The sequence below is a fragment of the Aquarana catesbeiana genome, linkage group LG05, assembly GCF_042186555.1.
Source record: "Aquarana catesbeiana isolate 2022-GZ linkage group LG05, ASM4218655v1, whole genome shotgun sequence".
Lineage (NCBI taxonomy): Eukaryota > Metazoa > Chordata > Amphibia > Anura > Ranidae > Aquarana > Aquarana catesbeiana.
In genome coordinates, this window is record NC_133328.1 from 424,353,102 (window position 1) to 424,370,080 (window position 16,979).

The following is a 16,979-nucleotide window of genomic DNA, read 5'->3' on the forward strand; positions in this document are numbered from 1 at the left end:
CAAAGTTCTCATAGGTAACCACGGTTTGATTTTTCCCCAAGTGAATTGTATTGCTTTTTGTTGTATAATTATAAGAAAGTAGACAGGAATATGTATCAGAACCCTGAATAAATATAAAAATTTAGGGACTATGGTCATTTTTATTATATAAATTTTTCCGAACCAAGAGATTGGTAAGGATGACCAATTAGATAACAAACTAGCAGTTGTTTACAATAAAGCTGGATAATTAGCAGCAAATAGATCCGAGGGGCTGGCAGTGAGATGAATACCCAAATATGGAAGGCTATGGTCAGCCCATTTAAAGGGTATCAAATCTTGTATTGTTAGTTTTTCCTTTTCAGTTAATGAAATGTTCAACGCCACTGATTTTTGAACATTGACTTTAAGACCAGAAATGAGTGAAAATTCATGTAATATAACCATAAGGTTGGGGGCAGAAACTTTTGGTGAGGACAAAAATAAGAGGATGCAGTCTGCAAATAAGCACAATTTGTGGTGACATCCACCCAATTCAATACCCGTGATGGTAGGTTCCATCCATATTCTTTGTGCCAAAGGTTCAATAAGTAATGCAAACAAGAGTGGTGAGTGGACATCCTTGACGTGTACCCCTCTGCATACCAAACTCTTCCGATTTGTAACCTGCATATTTAATGTAAGCTCTGGGTTCATGGTATAATGCAGAGATCCATTGTAAAAAATGTGGGCCAAAGCACCATTAAGGGTAAAGTGTATATAGGAACATGATGTCGTATCAAATGCTTTCCTTAATGTCAAAAGAGAGAAAACAGGTAGGAATACAATGTATTTTAGCGACATGCAACTAAAGGGTTGCACGTCTAATGTTATCGCTAGCTTGTTAAATAGGGATGAAAAACAACTTGATCTCGGTGTATAAGATTACCCATAATTTTGTTTAGCCTGTTGGCGAGAATTTTGGCTAAAATTTTTATATCCAAATTTAATAAGGAAATTGGGCGGAAATTTGACCAAATAGTGTCATCTGTATGGGATTTGGGAAGCATGCAAATGATTGCTGTTAGAGTTTCCTTCCTAAAAGAGTGACCCTTAAGGAGGGAATTGAAGGTACTAGCTAGAACCGGCAATAAAGTTTCCGCAAATGTTCAATAATAAAGTGCAGAAAATCCATCAGGGCCAGGTCTTTTATTTAGATTCTTAATAACATTGGTCACCTCACCAACAGATATGGATTCCTCCATCATTTCCAATTGTGTTTTGGATAATGAAGGAAGAGAAATAAGAGAGAAGAAATCGTTCACTTTAGAGGTATCCATCTCATTGTCAGATGACTATAAATTGGTTAAATGTGATTTAAATTTTTGTAGGATTTTTAAAGGGTTATTAGAGTATACATCTCTGGATATTTTGAGATGAATAGGTTTGGATGGAGTATGACAAGATTTTAGTGCACGAGCTAATAGCGTATTTGGTTTGTTTGCGTTCATATAGAATTTCATGATCTTTTAATGGTTTTGTCTGCTGACTCAGTGAGAAACAAGTCGAATTCTAATTTGGCTTTATCTAATTCCAATCTCCATGATGGAGAAGGTTTATGTTGAAATGCCATAAGACATGCATTAAAATTTGTTTACAACAAAGGGCTTTTCGTTCTCAATTAAATAGTGCAGCTTGTCGCAAACATATGCCACAGAGGACAAGTTTGTGTGCCTCCCATAGAGTGGTCGGGGAAATGTCAGATGTGGAATTATATTTTAGATATTCCTCAAACGTGAGTTCAATACTAAGTTTATGTGCTGAATTTTTGAGCACAGAATCTCTAAGTAGCCACGTGGGGTCACGTGCTTTTGGGATTGTAGAAGCTAGAACAGAGTAGATTGTACTCTGGAATAGAATGGTCAGACCATAGTATGGGAACAATTTTTTATGCCAAAATTTCAGGAACCATACCTATGGTCAAATATATTTTTTCAATCCTCGAGAATGAGTGATGAGGATAAGAATAATGTGTGTATTGTCTCTTGGTAGGATTCAACTCACGCCAGGAATCTACTAAATTATATTTCGTAATAAGTTTAGAAAAAGAGTGTTTATCAGACCTTTGTGATTGAGGTATTGGCGATTTATCTAGAAAGGGAAAAATAGTCTGATGAGAATCTCCACATGTAATTACAGTACCTATTTTATGTGAGTCTACGGTTTGTAGTAACTGGGAGAGAAAAGAAATAGGTTGTTTGTTGGGAGCATAATATGACACGATGGTAATAGCGGTATCTAATAAATGTCCTGTAAGAATCAGATAGCGGCCTGCGGGATCTTTAACCGCTTCAGTCCCGGAAGATTTTACCCCCTTCCTGACCAGAGTGTTTTTTGCGATTCGGCACTGCTTTGCTTTAACTGACAATTGCACGGTCGTGCAACATGTCTCCCAAACAAAATTGACGTCCTTTTTTCCCCACAAATAGAGCTTTCTTTTGGTGGTATTTGATCGCCTCTGCGATTTTTATTTTTTGCGATATAAACAAAATAAGAGTGACAATTTTGAAAAAAAATGCATTATTTTTTACATTTTGCTATAATAAATATCCCCCAAAAATATATAAAAAAACATTTTTTTTCCTCAGTTTAGGCCGCTCGCATTCTTCTACATATTTTTGGTAAAAAAAAAAAAAAAAAAAATCGCAATAAGCGTTTATTGATTGGTTTGCGCAAAAGTTATAGCGTTTACAAAATAGGGGATAGTTTTATGGCATTTTTATTAATCAATTTCTTTTTTTACTAGTAATGGTGGCGATCAGCGATTTTTATTGTGACTGCGACATTATGGCGGACATGTCGGACATTTTTGACACATTTTTGGGACCACTGTCATTTATACAGCAATCAGTGCTATAAAAATGCACTGATTCCTGTGCTATAAAAATGCACTGATTCCTGTGTAAATGACACTGGCAGTGAAGGGGTTAACCACTAGGGGGCGGGGAGGGGTTAAGTATGTCCTAGGGGAGTGATTACTAACTGTAGGGGGATGGACTAGCAGTGTCATTACACTGATTACCGCTCCCGATTACAGGGAGTTATGATCAGTGACCCTTGTCACTAGGCAGAACGGGGAGATGCTGTTTACAGTCCATGGAATCATCTGGATCCAGATCTGGAGATTAAAAGCTACTTTTGTGTGGACTGTGGTGCTCATTTCTTCTTGATGGTGTAGACGATTTACCAGAAGAACACAAGGTCGATCTTCGGCGTGTGTCGTCAGAATCTTTGGCTGAATTCATCAGGTGCAGGTCCTGTAATGTGGTTTGCAGATCATTTGCATTGCGGCATGTGTATTTGGAGCCCTGATAAGTAAAACACACTGAGAAGGGAAAACCCCACTGATATGTTATTAAACTGCATTGTAATATATGAAGAAGTGGTTTCAAAGCTTGTCTTTTGTTGATTGTTAGTGATAGATCTGCAAACAGTTGGTAATTATGTCCTTGGAAAATTAGAGATTCTTTATTTCTTGCTGCGCCTAATAGTTGTTTCTTTGTACGGTAGAAATGGAACTTGGCAATAATATCGCAAGGCAGGCCTTCTGGTTTTTTTTTTAGGTATTAGGGCTCTATGGACCCTGTCCATCTCGAGACGTTCTACCGGTATAGCTGGTTGTAGTTCTTGAAAAAGTGCTATCATTGTGGCCTGTAAGTCAGTCACAGTTTCAGGAATTCTTCTAATGCGTAAATTAGAGCGCCTAGCGCGATTTTCATAATCTTCTAATCTAGTCTGTAATACCGTATTTTCCTCTTTAAGGTTTTCAATTTCTGTTGAGTAATTCAGAGTATAATTTTCCATATCATCTACTCTAATTTCAAGTTCAGACATGCATTTGCCCAGTTCCCTAATCTCTTTAGTGAGACTGGTAGTAATATGGTCTGAAGTATTTTTTAAACAGTTTTTCTATTTGTTTCAATGTAATGCCCCGTACACACGATCAGAAATTTCGCCAGCAAAAGTTGAATGTGAGCTTTTGGTCAGAAATTCCGACCGTGTGTATGCTTCATCGGACTTTTGCTGGCAGAATTCCAGCCAGCAAAAGATTGAGAGCAGGTTCTCTATTTTTCGGTCGGAAAAAGTTCCTATCCGAAAATGCGTTTGTCTGTATGCAATTCGGACGCGCAAAAAAAAAAATCACACATGCTCGGAAACAATTCGACACATGCTCGGAAGCATTGAACTTAATGTTCTCGGCTCGTCCTAGTGTTGTACGTCACCGTGTTCTTGACAGTCGAAAGTTCAGAGAACTTTTGTGTGACTGTGTGTATGCAAGCCAAGTTTGAACGGAATTCCGTCGGAAAAACTATCCAATATTTTTCCGACGGAAATTCCGCTCATGTGTACGGGGCATTACTGGGGAAGCCATTTCATCTTGTGAGGTATTCTCAGTATTCTCCAGCTCCAAAATGTTTTTTACTGTGAGGAGGTGAGAATGTGTGCACCTTTAAAGTTCTGTCGTCCCTGCATGATGCTTCTGAGGGGGACAGCTCCAGTGCCATTTTAATGTCTGTGTGAGGCGGCGCAGCTTTGCCAGTTTTCGGCTTCATATGAGGCTGTTTGTTGCCGGTAACGTCTTTTTAATGTGGCAGGGAGTTGTGGGCACATACGAGTGTGGTATATTTGTGGGTAAGAAACTAACATCCGCCATTATTAGGCTTTCCAGTCCCACAAGTAACGGAGCTTTATACGGGCATGACAGCTCCGCTCGGCTCCACGCATGCGCCCCCCATGGAATATATCTGAAGAAAATAGTACACATATTAAATGTAAGTGAGTATGTATTTTGACTGTATTCATATACGGTTATCAAAGGGGCATAAGAACATCTTATGAACTTAAGATACGACTGTCTTGGTTTCCCAAATTTCCATATTTTTCAAGTAAATCGCACAAAGGACTTAACAGCTAGCCATCATCTCCCTTGTAACTGCAGGTGATACCAGAATCATATACATCTATTCCAATACAATACTGCTTTAAAAGCACAACAAATTGGAAGGCTGGCCACAGGTCAGCCTGAATTTGTAGGAGTTGTCAGGCTGTACTTAAACACATGGTGGACATGCGGCTGCAGCTGAGACAGGTGTCTCCCTTCAGGCTCAGGTATTGATGAGGGGGGGTCTGTGGCCAGTGCAAGGCTGCCTGCGGGGGGGGCTCCATCAATACGGCAATCGGCGGTGGGGGGGCTCGCTTCTTGGGCCATCCAGAGGGGGGATCCACTGTCTCACACAGGCATGTTACCCCATACAGTGAATACCCTGTTAAGCCGTTATCACTCGCAATATTTCTACCCCCACATGTACCCTTCACTATTTCTTTAAAAAAAAAGGGGGGGGGGGTGTTTTGGGACGGGGGGAGGGTTATTTGCTTCCCAATTGGCATCAGGAGGGGCACTAGGCTACCAGTCTCATCATAGTCTGTGTCCCCCTGTTGTTTTGCTAACTGGTTTGTTGTTTTTATGCAGTTGCCTTCATATACAGTGCCTTGCACAAGTATTCACCCCCCCCCCCCCCCAATATGAATTGCAGCGGCTGTGATGGATCAGAACACAATAGTCTAAGTTGGAGAAGTAAAATTAGAAATATATACATACATACATACATAATACATAAAACTTTTTCAGAAATAAAAAAATTATAATTGGCATGCGCGTATGTATTCATCCCCTATGTTATGAAGCCCATAACAAGCTCTGGTGCAACCAATTACCTTCAGAAGTCACAAAATTAGTGAAATGATGTCAACCTGTATGCAATCTAAGTGTCACATGATCTGTCATTACAAATACACACCTTTTTGAAAGGCCCCAGAGGCTGCAACACCTAAGCAAAAGGCACCACTAACCAAATACTGCCATGAAGACCAAGGAACTCTCCAAACAAGTAAGCGACAATGTTGTTGAGAAGTACAAGTCAGGTTTAGGTTATAAAAAAAATATCCAAATCTTTGATGATCCCTAGGAGCACCATCAAATCTATCATAACCAAATGGAAAGAACATGACACAACAGCAAACCTGCCAAGAGACGGCCGCACACCAAAACTCAAGAATTGGGCAAGGAGGGCATTAATAAGAGAGGCAGCACAGAGCCTAAGGTAACCCTGGAGGAGCTGCAGAGTTCCACAGCAGAGACTGAAGTATCTGTACATAGAACGACAATAAGCCGTACACTCTATAGAGTTGGGCTTTATGGCAGAGTGGCCAGAAGAAAGCCATTACTTTCAGCAAAAAACAAAATCGCACGTTTTGCATTTGCGAAAAGGCATGTGGGAGACTTCCAAAATGTATGAAGGAAGGTGCTCTGGTCTGATGAGACTAAAATTGAACTTTTGGTCATCAAAGAAAACGCTATGTCTGGCGCAAACCCAACACATCACCCAAAGAACACCATCCCCACAGTGAAACATGGTGGTGGCAGCATCATGCTGTGCGGATGTTTTTCAGCAGTCAGGACTGGGAAACTGGTCAGAGTTGAGGGAAAGATGGATGGTGCTAAATACAGGGATATTCTCGAGCAAAACCTGTACCACTCTGTGTGTGATTTGAGGCTAGGACGGAGGTTCACCTTCCAGCAGGACAATGACCCCAAACACACTGCTAAAGCAATACTTAAGTGGTTTAAGGGTAAACATGTAAATGTGTTGGAATGGCCTAGACAAAGCCCAGACCTCAATCCAATAGAAAAATCAGTGGTCAGACTTAAAGATTCCTGTTCACAAGCGCAAACCATCCATTTTGAAGGAGCTGGAGCAGTTTTGCAAGGAGGAATGGGCAAAAATCCCAGTGGTAAGATGTGGCAAGCTCATAGAGACTTATCCAAAGCGACTTGGAGCTGTGATAGCCGCAAAAGGTGGCTCTACAAAGTATTGACTTTGGGGGGTGAATAGTTATGCACATTGACTTTCTGTTATTTTGTCCTATTTGTATTGCTTCACAATAAAAAAAAAAATCTTCAAAGTTGTTCTGTAAATTAAATGATGCAAATCCTCAAACAATACATGTTAATTACAGGTTGTGAGGCAACAAAACACGAAAAATGCCAAGGGGGGTGAATACTTTTGCAAGGCACTGTAGCTGTTTCCATGCTGGCTGTTTGTGTCATACGCTCGTCATATTTCTGTGATTTTTCTTCAGGATTCTGTTTGGAGTGTGTGTGCGTTCAGCCAAATCGGTTTCAGTTTCAGTGTGCTCAGTAAGTGATACATTTAACTTTCACAATCTGATTGCCACAGGTTCTACTCACATGGTGTATCCATGGTATGCACATACTTCTCATGGTAACAGTAGCATAGGGGTGAAACTAGGCAGGACATCAGGTAAGGATGGTTTGGGTGGGGGTAGGTTTGTGGTGGGGTTGGTGTCCATTAGAACCTCTGGAGCCTTGCAGTACACGGGGCCACACAGGGTGGGAGTTGGTGCAGCAGCATGTGCCAGTGAAGGCACCTTGCCAGTAGTACTAGGCTTCGCATAGGTTGGTTAGCAGTGGTTTGTGCATGTCTTATCCGGTCCTCCTCTGGTTTGTGGCACTCACTGTGCTCACGGTTTCTTTAGCCATACGGATGTTCGTCACAACGATGTGTTTCCTACCTGATTTTATTACAAAACCATGCGTTGTTCCAAGTGTTAGCTTTGGCATGTTATTCCCTTCTCCCACAGTTGTTCCTGCTTGGCTATAAGAATCGCAAAGTATCATTTTTTTTGGTATCAGTCCAGCTTAGGTAGGTATCATTGATTTATCTTATCTTATTTCAGGTAAAGCTTGGTCGTTGGTTTCTTCTAGGGTTAGGCCTCATGTCACTACGCTACTGTGGGGTCACCCATCACGTTTTTGGGTGGTAACGGATTGAGTTGTTTCGTTTTTAATTGGCTTGTGCAGTGGCAAGTCTCCTCATCCGTTTCTCATACGTTTCACATTACGTTCATGCATTTTGACTTTTACCACTCATTCAGTTGCCTGACACGCCTTCAGGTTTTTCATTGGTGGGTTACGTTTTAATAAGTCAGCTAGGCCACAGGTTGCTCGATTTTTGGATATTTAGGGGATTGACACGTTTTCAGTCCTGCTCATGCGTTGTTTTTTCAGGGTTGGCAGTGATCTTCAGGCGCAGGCCTGAAATATTGAGGGAGGAAATCTAGAGAAAAGGTAAGCCATGGTTGTTTTGTTATACTGTTCTTGCACAGTTATCATTAATTTTAGTTCACCGCCTACCAGTTCTCGTTGTTATTTTTATGTGATACATGTTTGGTCTTCTCGTTCGATTACAGGGTTCATCACTGCGGTACTTACCCATCACGTTTATAGGTCACGGCAGGTTAAGATGTTGCAAGTGGCAAGTCTCCTCCCCCATTTCTCTTTTAACCGCTTCAGCCCTGGAAGATTTTACCCCCTTCCTGACCAGAGCACTTTTTGCGATTTGGCACTGCGTCGGTTTAACTCACAATTGCACAGTCGTGTGACGTTGCAACCAAACAAAATTTATGTCCTTTATTTCCCACAAATAGAGCTTTCTTTTGGTGGTATTTGATCGCCTCTGTGGTTTTTATTTTTTGCGCTATAAACAAAAAAACCCGACAATTTTGAAAAAAAACACATTATTTTGTACTTTTTGCTATAATAAATATCCCCTAAAAATATATATAAAAAACTATATTTTTCCTCAGTTTAGCCCGATATGTATTCTTCTACATATTTTTGGTATAAAAAAAAAAAAAAAATCGCAATAAGCGTATATTGATTGGTTTAGTTATAGCATCTACAAAATAGGGGATATTTGGCATTTTTATTATTTTTTTTTTTTTTACTAGTAATGGCAGCAATCTGAGATTTTTATCGGGACTGCGCCATTATGGCAGACACGTCGGACAATTTTGACACATTTTTGGGACCATCGGCAATTATACAGCGATCAGTGCTATGAAAATGCATTCATTACTGTAAAAATGTCACTGGCAGTGAAGGGGTTAACCAATAGGAGGCGATCAAGGGGTTAATGTATTCCCTAGTGTGTGTTCTAACTGAAGGTGGGAGGGGACTGTGCAGGGGAGATGACAGTTCGCTTTTCATACTCTGTATGAACAGACGATCTGTCTGTTCTCCCCTCAGAGAACCAGAAAGTGTGTGTTTACACACACAGATCCCGGTTCTCGGTGTGCCCCAAGCAATCGCGGAAGCCAGGCGGTGATCGGGATCGCCGGGCACTTGATTCGGCTCTGTGGACGAGCAGGGGGCACGCGCGCACGCCTCAGGCACCGACGTAACATGACGGCGATTTGCGCAGCCGAGCCATGTTGCCACAGTACAACTGCGGCGGTTGGTCGGCAAGCGGTTAACATACGTTAGTCTGGTTCATATGTTTGTCGTTGCTCTTCCTGTTACTTTGGACCTGACACGTTTTCAGGTTTCTGTAGACCTGAATGGTCATTTTTAATTGGGCTGCTTCACTGCAGGTTACACGGCCCCTGTTTTCTACATGGTGAATCACTTTCTTAGTCTCACAAACGTTATTTCATTTTAACCCAGGGACGTTAGAAGTATAGAGGTTGTTGGGGGGGGGGGGGTTGCAGAGGGTTGTCCCGGGTAAAAAATGGGTTTCAGTTGTCACATATTGTTCTTGACAATTTTGTTTTGATCTCTTAGGTCATGTCACAAGCTGAGGACATTGTGGATTTTGCCTCCATCCCTCCTTCTCCGGCCATGGGTTCTGAACATAACAGCTCGCCCTCTCTAAGGACCAGGACTGCCCAGAGACTGATGGTGGAGTTAAGACCCAGGGGTGTTTCATACCCAGCTTCAGCTCATAAGGCAGAACTTTTTAGGTTGTTGTTTCCCTGCGCCCCATTCTCCAATGCTGAGCAGGTGACCCTACGAACTGTCGCTACGTCCTTATCGCAGATTCACTCCACCCCGAGCTCTCTGGCACCTCCTTCCAGGAGTTGCGGGCCAGGGTTGAGATTTTCGAGAGCCATCTGAGTCTGGCCCCAGTGGATCTTGCGATTTCAGCAGGTTCCGGGACCCCCCGTGGTTCCAAGCCCTATGCCATTAGCTTACAAGCGTTTGTGCTCCCTCCGTTACCCCAGCAAATTTTATTCCCGGGAATATTAGAAAAGACATTTTAGAGGGCAAGGACGTTAATTTGGTGTCTTTGTTGATTGCCACCCACGATGTGGCTGATAAGTCTGCCTGTGGTGATGTTTCTGTGACTGTTAAGACCAGGGATCACAGGCTCAACCACAAGCTCTCTATCCCGGAGTTTGTCTTGGCTTTCAGTTTGTTCAGGGATATTGTTTGCTCAGTGAACCCCTATAGGAGGGAGGAACTGGATCATTAGCTTTATGCGGTGGTAGAGTTGGGACAGAAATTTGGGGCAACGACGTTTTAGGATTATCATTGTTCGTTTTCTGCCAAAGCCACTGCCATGTTTTCTCAACATCAGGTGGTCAAAGTCTGGAGCAGTGTTGATACTGAGCTATTTAGCCGGCATGTTGCTGGGCTAAGGTCACCAGTTTGTGCAGCATGCCAGTCATCCATACCACATACTGGTGTACCAACACTGAACTTCCTGTTTTACAAGGCACACCCAGGGCTTTCCCTAGTTCCCTCCCCGCCTCAGCTCATGCTGCTTCATTCGATAAATTAGGTCGACCTATTCAGTTTTTAGGGAAGTCTCAAATTTCTAATAATTTTTTACTTTCTAATATTTAACCATGGCGTATGCAACTATAGTCAGTGTCTTTTTGCACGTATGCGCCAGCTGTTTCAGGGCTCACCCAAAGTTGGCCTGTTCACTTAGGCAGGGCAAGAACAGTTGATGTATCAACGTGCCAATTTTTACGAGCTTGTTAGACCTCTCATTATTCACCCGGTTTTGTCAGTATTTGGTGGAGGGTTTCACGAGGGGGTTCCATACAGGGTTTATTTCTTTGCCTTTTTTTTTTGCACATTTGAAAGTCTGAATCTGAGGTCATCAGCTGCAGACACGAAGGCAGTGGACTTGCTGCTCCAGTCTGAACTGGCCCAGGTGTGGTGTGGTTTTTGATCAGGTAAAACTGTTGTTTTCTCCACGTTCAATCAAGCTGCCGTGGAGATTATTAAAGGCAGATCTAGGTCATTTCCCATCATGTCCTTCGTACGCAGGCTGATTTGGCTGCATTGTAAGTTCATCAGTGGGGTAGAAAATATAACAGCAGATGCTCTGTCGCATCTTAATTACCTGCTATATTTCCAACAGGTCCCAGAAGCAGACGCATGTGCCACACCATCCCCACATTTCTTCTGACTGCTACTGACGATGGACTAATTTCCCATTGGGTCGATGCTGCAGCTTTGATTGATAAGTCATTATCAGTCAACACCAGGAAGGCATATGTCATGGCCTGGAATACCTTCCAGATTTTTCAGTCTCGCTATCCTAGGTTTTATGGTCATGACGTTCGATATCTGCTTGCTTTTGTTTTCTGCCACTCACAGCTTAAGCTGTCCTATGGCACTATCAAAACGTATCTGGCAGGAGTTCAGCATTGTTTGTCCTTGCAGGACCCAAATAGATCGTCCATTTTTTCAGCTCATTCCATCAAGGCCATCCTTAGGGATATTCAGAGGAGTAGTCCTCCTTCCACAATCAGCAGACTCCCCATCTCAGGGCATATTTTCCGGGCCATGTCCGGTTTGCTGGCCAGGTCTCCTTTCAGGCAGCTGCCCAGCTTGGTCCTCAAGGCAGCTATATATTTGGCGTTCTATGGGTTCCTCAGGCCGGGTTAGTTCACTCGTACGGGGACAAGATCCTGTGTTCTCTCAATTAGCCAGTTGGTTAGGTACCCGGATCATTTCCGGTTACATCTGGTTGCATGCAAGACGCAGCAGTTTGGGGCTGGTACGGATGTTAGATTTCTCAAGACTGGCAGTGCTTGGTGCCCAGTTGCAGTTTTGGACCAGCTCATGGTGCCGATTATGGACAGACCTAGGGATAGTCCGTTGTTACCTTTCCCTAATGCTCCTCTCACGGCAGCACAATTTACTAAGTAATGCCGCACACTACTGACAAACCTGGGGTTGAACCCTGCAGCTTTTTCTGGTAATTTTTTTAGGATAACGGCGGCTTCTGCTGCTTCTCACCAGGGGATCCCGGCTCACATTATTAAAAAATTGGGTAGATGGAATTCACCATGTTTTTCCAGATATGTCCTGGATCCACATGTTGAGACGTCACAGGCTTTCATGCATTTGGCTGATTGATGTCCTTACGTTTACTTTCGAATAAATCTGTTTTGCTGATTCATCTTACTGTCTTTATTTTTCCCCCCCTTTAGGCATACTGATCACGTGACTATGGCACACCCCAGGTCACTACCCATGTTCTCCCTTATAACGTTTTCTACTTGATCTTTCATAGACTCCAAATACAAATGGGAAGGCTGGCCCCAGGTCAGCCTGAATTTGTAGGAGTAGTCGGGCTGTACTTAAACCCACCCTCCTCCTCCTTTCTCCGGTCGGCTTTCCCTCTCGGATCCCACCCACCCGTTCCCCTTTTTTCTTGTCCTTTCCTTTTTATTTATATTTGAGTATGCCCCCCTTTAGACATACTGACCATGTGACTATGGCAAACCCCAGGTCACTTCTCATGTTTTCCCTTATAAGGTTTCCTACTCGATCCTTCATAGACTCCAAGTACAAATTAGAAAATAAGTACACGGGGTGGTATCTGGAACCTGACATCACAATGACTTTCATAATTTTTTTTAAATGGTGTGGGGCCCCCCAAATTCCATACCAGACCCTTATCCGACCATGCAGCTCGACAGGTCAGGAAAGGGAGGAGACGTGCGAACGCCCCCATCCCCCTCCTGAACCATACCAGGCCACATGCGTTCAACATGGGGGGTGGATGCTTTGGGGCGGGGGGGGGGGGCTCTCCACCCCAAAGCACCTTGCCCCCATCTTGATGCATGCTCAGTTAAGGGTCTGGTATGGATTTTGGGGGGGATTTTTTTATTTAATATTTTGGCGTGGGGGTCCCCCCTCCGAATCCATACTAGACCCGAAGGGCCGGACAGGGAACCCCATTGAAAGCTGATGACTCATTGGTTGTTAAGGATGCAGCGGCCGGCTTCCCGGACCTCTCCTTATCAACCAGCAATATATAGTGTTTGAAGTTCAGCCACTTTTTTATTGACATCCGTATCAGTTTTTGATTCGTTAAAAAAAAAAAAAAAGAGGAACGTCTGTTTGAAACCAGCCTTAAAGTGTTTGTAAACCCTAGGACAAAAAAAAAAATAAAAAAACACATACAAGACAAAGACATACTAGCTCATTATAAATTATCTACCTGAGATTGAAGCCCTTGCAGCCCTCCTCGTACACCACTTCGGGGGACGACATCGCTCCTGGCGTTACTTCCATGTATTGCTGGCTCCGGCGCCGTGATTGGCTGGAGCCGCGATGACGTCACTCCCGTGCGCAGGAGCCGCCAGTAATGGCACACTCACTGAAGCAACGGCACGTACACATACAGTTATACATTGATTTGCTTTAGTGCGCATGTGCCGATGATGTCGGCACATGCAAATACAGGGGATAGCTCCTAAAGTGTTCAGGTTTAGCAGATATCCAGGGTAGCTACAGGTAAGCCTTATTATAGGCTTGCCTGTAGCAAAAAGTGTGTTGTAAGGGTTTACAACCACTTTAAGTGGATGTTCAGATTAACGTTAGGGTCATGCAAGAGGTAAGTCACCTGAGAAGTTTAGGATGTTCATGTGTAAATTAACTTTACCTTTAAAATTATTGCTAACTTTAACTAACATGCTTACATAAAAGAAAGACAAGACCAGGGGTTTTCTAAATCACAACTTCAAGTATGCCTTTTCATTTATTTGTATACAGTTAGGGGAAAAAGTATTTGATACCCGGCTGATTTTGTACATTTCCCCACTGACAAAGAAATTCGTCCATAATTTGAATTTTAGGTTATTTTAACAGTGAGAGACAGAGCAACAACAAAAAATCCAGAAAAATCCATTTCAATAAAGTTATATATTGATTTGCATTTTAATGAGTGAAATAAGTATTTGACCCCTTCGCAAAACATGACTTCGCACTTGGTGGTAAACCCTTGTTGGCAATCACAAAGGTCAGACATTTCTTATAGTTGGCCACCAGGTTTGCACACATCTCAGAAGGGATTTTGTCCCACTCCTCTTTGCAGATCTTCTCCAAGTCATTAAGGCAGCCTTTCTCAACCTTTTTACCCCAGGGGAACCCTTAAAATAATTTTCAGGTCTCAAGGGAACCCCTGATAAAACCCATTCATTGGGGGTCAGTGGGAACAATGCCCCTTATTTTGGTGTTCAGTGAGAAGAATGCCCTTTTTTTACAGTGGTGGTAAGAATGGCCCCCCTTAGAGAGAGCTATAAAGATCATTGGTGTCATACCACTGGCTCCTCCAAGTGGCACTGGCTCAGAACTATGTAGGCACCATCAAACAGGAGGTAAATCAGCCACAGCTCAAGGAACCCCTAGCCACCTCTGAAGGAACCCTAGGGTTCCACTGAACCCTGGTTGAGAATGGCTGCATTAAGGTTTTTATGCTGATGTTTGGTAACTCGAACCTTCAGCTCCCTCCACATATTTTCTATAGGAATAAGGTCTGGAGACTTTTGGGAAAGATGATGTTACGTCGAGTAAAGAGATACCAAACATGTCACACTTTATAATTGCACGCACTCGTGGAATGGCGACAAACTACGGTACCTAAAAAATCTCCATAGGCGCCGCTTTAAATGTTTTTTACGTTACCAGGTTGGAGTTAGAGAAGAGGTCCAGAGCTAGAATTACTCACATATGTAATTTGAACACCGTTTACATATGCGGGCGCGATTTTCGTATGTGTTTTCTTTGCTGCGCGAGCTTGCGGGGACACTTTTTTTTTTTCTTATTTATTTTTATATTATTAAATTGTGTTTTAAGAAAAAAAAAAAATTTGATCATTTTTATTGATGTGTAAACATCCCTTGTGATAGTAATAGGTGGTAACAGGTACTCTTTATGGAGGGATCGGGGTCTAAAAGACCTCCAATCCCTCCTTTGCACTTCAAAGTATTCAGATCGCCGAAAACGGCGATTCTGAATACTGTATATATTTTTTAAATCCGGCGCCACTGGCAGCCCAGTAAACTGGAATGGACGTTGTGACGTCGCTTCCGTGTTTACATTTAGGAGACTGGAACAAAGCAGTTTATGGCTTCATTCCAGTCTGTGGCTAGACGCTGGAGGTGCCGAATCGCGGATCGGGTCTCCCGATGGGATGGGAGGCCCGGTCAGAGTGGCGGCGGGAGGGGGGATTTTAGCCGCATCGGTTGTTATCCCTGGAAAGGCGATCGCCTGCTCTAAAAAACGGTACCGGGATGATACCTGCAGCTGCGGGCATCTTCCCGGTATAACCCCCGAAAGCTGAGGCCGCATATCTATGTACGCTCGGCGGGAAGGGGTTAATGTGCTTCTTCTTAAGCCACTCCTTTGTTGCCTTGGTTGTGTGTTTTGGGTCATTGTCATGCTGGAAGACCCATTTTCAATGCCTTGGCTGAGGGAAGGAGGTTTTCACCCAACATGGCCCCGTCCACTGTCCCTTTGATGAAGTGAAGTTGTTCTGTCCCCTTAGCAGAAAAACACTCCCCAAAGAATAATGTTTCCACCTCTATGTTTGACGGTGGGGAAGGTGTTCTTGGGGTCATAGGCAGCATTCCTCCTCCAAACACTGCGAGTTGATGCAAAAGAGCTCGATTTGACACTTTCACCCAGTTCGCCTCTGAATCATTCAGATGTCCATTAGCAAACTTCAGATGGGCCTGCACATGTGCTTTCTTGAGCAGGGGGGCCTTGCAGGCGCTGCAGAATTTCAATCCTTCACAGGGTAGTGTGTTACCAATTGTTTTCTTGGTGACTATGGTCCCAGCTGTCTTGAGATAATTGACAAGATTCTCCTGTATAGTTCTGAGCTGATTCCTCACTGTTCTCATGATCACTGAAACTCCATGAGGAGATATCTTGCATGGCGCCCCAGACTGAATGAGATTGACAGTTATTTTGTGTTTCTTCTATTTGCGAATAATCACACCAACTGTTGTCAACCTCTCACCAAGCTGCTTGCGATGGTCTTTTAGCCCATTCCAGCCTTGTGTAGGTCTAAAATCTTGTTCCTGACATCCTTGGCCATGGTGGAAATATTGTAATCTAATTGATTGCTTCTGTGAAGAGGTGTCTTTTATACAGGTACAAATCTCAGCTTGTTACCTGTATAGAAGACACCTGGGAGCCAGAAATCTTGCTGAGTGATAGGGTATCAAATACTTATTTCACTCATTAAAATGCAAATCAATTTATAACTTTTTTTAAATGCATTTTTCTGGATGTTTTTGTTGTTATTCTGTCTCTCACTGGTAAAATAAACCTAACATTAAAATTAGATTGATAATTTCTTTGCCAGTGGGCAAACGTACAAAATCAAAATAGGATCAAATACTTTTTTCCCTTACTGTAAATGTCAGGGCAGGAATTATAAGAAAAATGGCGGAAAATGTGTCCATGTGTCTCAAAGAAGCCACACACACTTGTTCTTGTTTTCTATTTCTTTTTGTGTTAGAAATGTAGCATATACTCTATAAGTAACATAGGCATTTTCTTTTTTTTTTATTTGTAGAAACCAAGCTACCTCATCTTAAAGTGCACTTACTCACCTGTAAAATGTCTCTGTTAATACCCACAGCAATATTCAGTGGCTGTCCTGACTGCTGATTCTGTGGGTTTTCTACAGGCACTGGCTCAGACAGCTCTAGAAGCTGCTGGATAACATCTGCCACAGCTGGCTGCTGTCCTTGCTGTCCAGAAGCTGAGGAACCTGCTGAGTCTGTCTGAGCTTGCACAGAGCGAAAAACTATAGTCTGTTGGGGGGGGAAAAAAAAAATAT

The 16,979-nt window shown here is 42.8% G+C and overlaps 1 protein-coding gene across 2 annotated transcripts in view; it reads right to left on the bottom strand.

Annotated features, from left to right (window-relative positions):
- Positions 1-16,979, bottom strand: part of ZNF236 (zinc finger protein 236) — a 461,432-nt gene that overhangs the window by 328,887 nt on the left and 115,566 nt on the right. For both annotated transcript variants that reach the window (XM_073631228.1, XM_073631227.1), the window contains exon 9: positions 16,750-16,953. In XM_073631228.1, the coding sequence (XP_073487329.1) occupies positions 16,750-16,953 (204 nt within the window). The remainder of the gene's footprint in view (positions 1-16,749; positions 16,954-16,979) is intronic.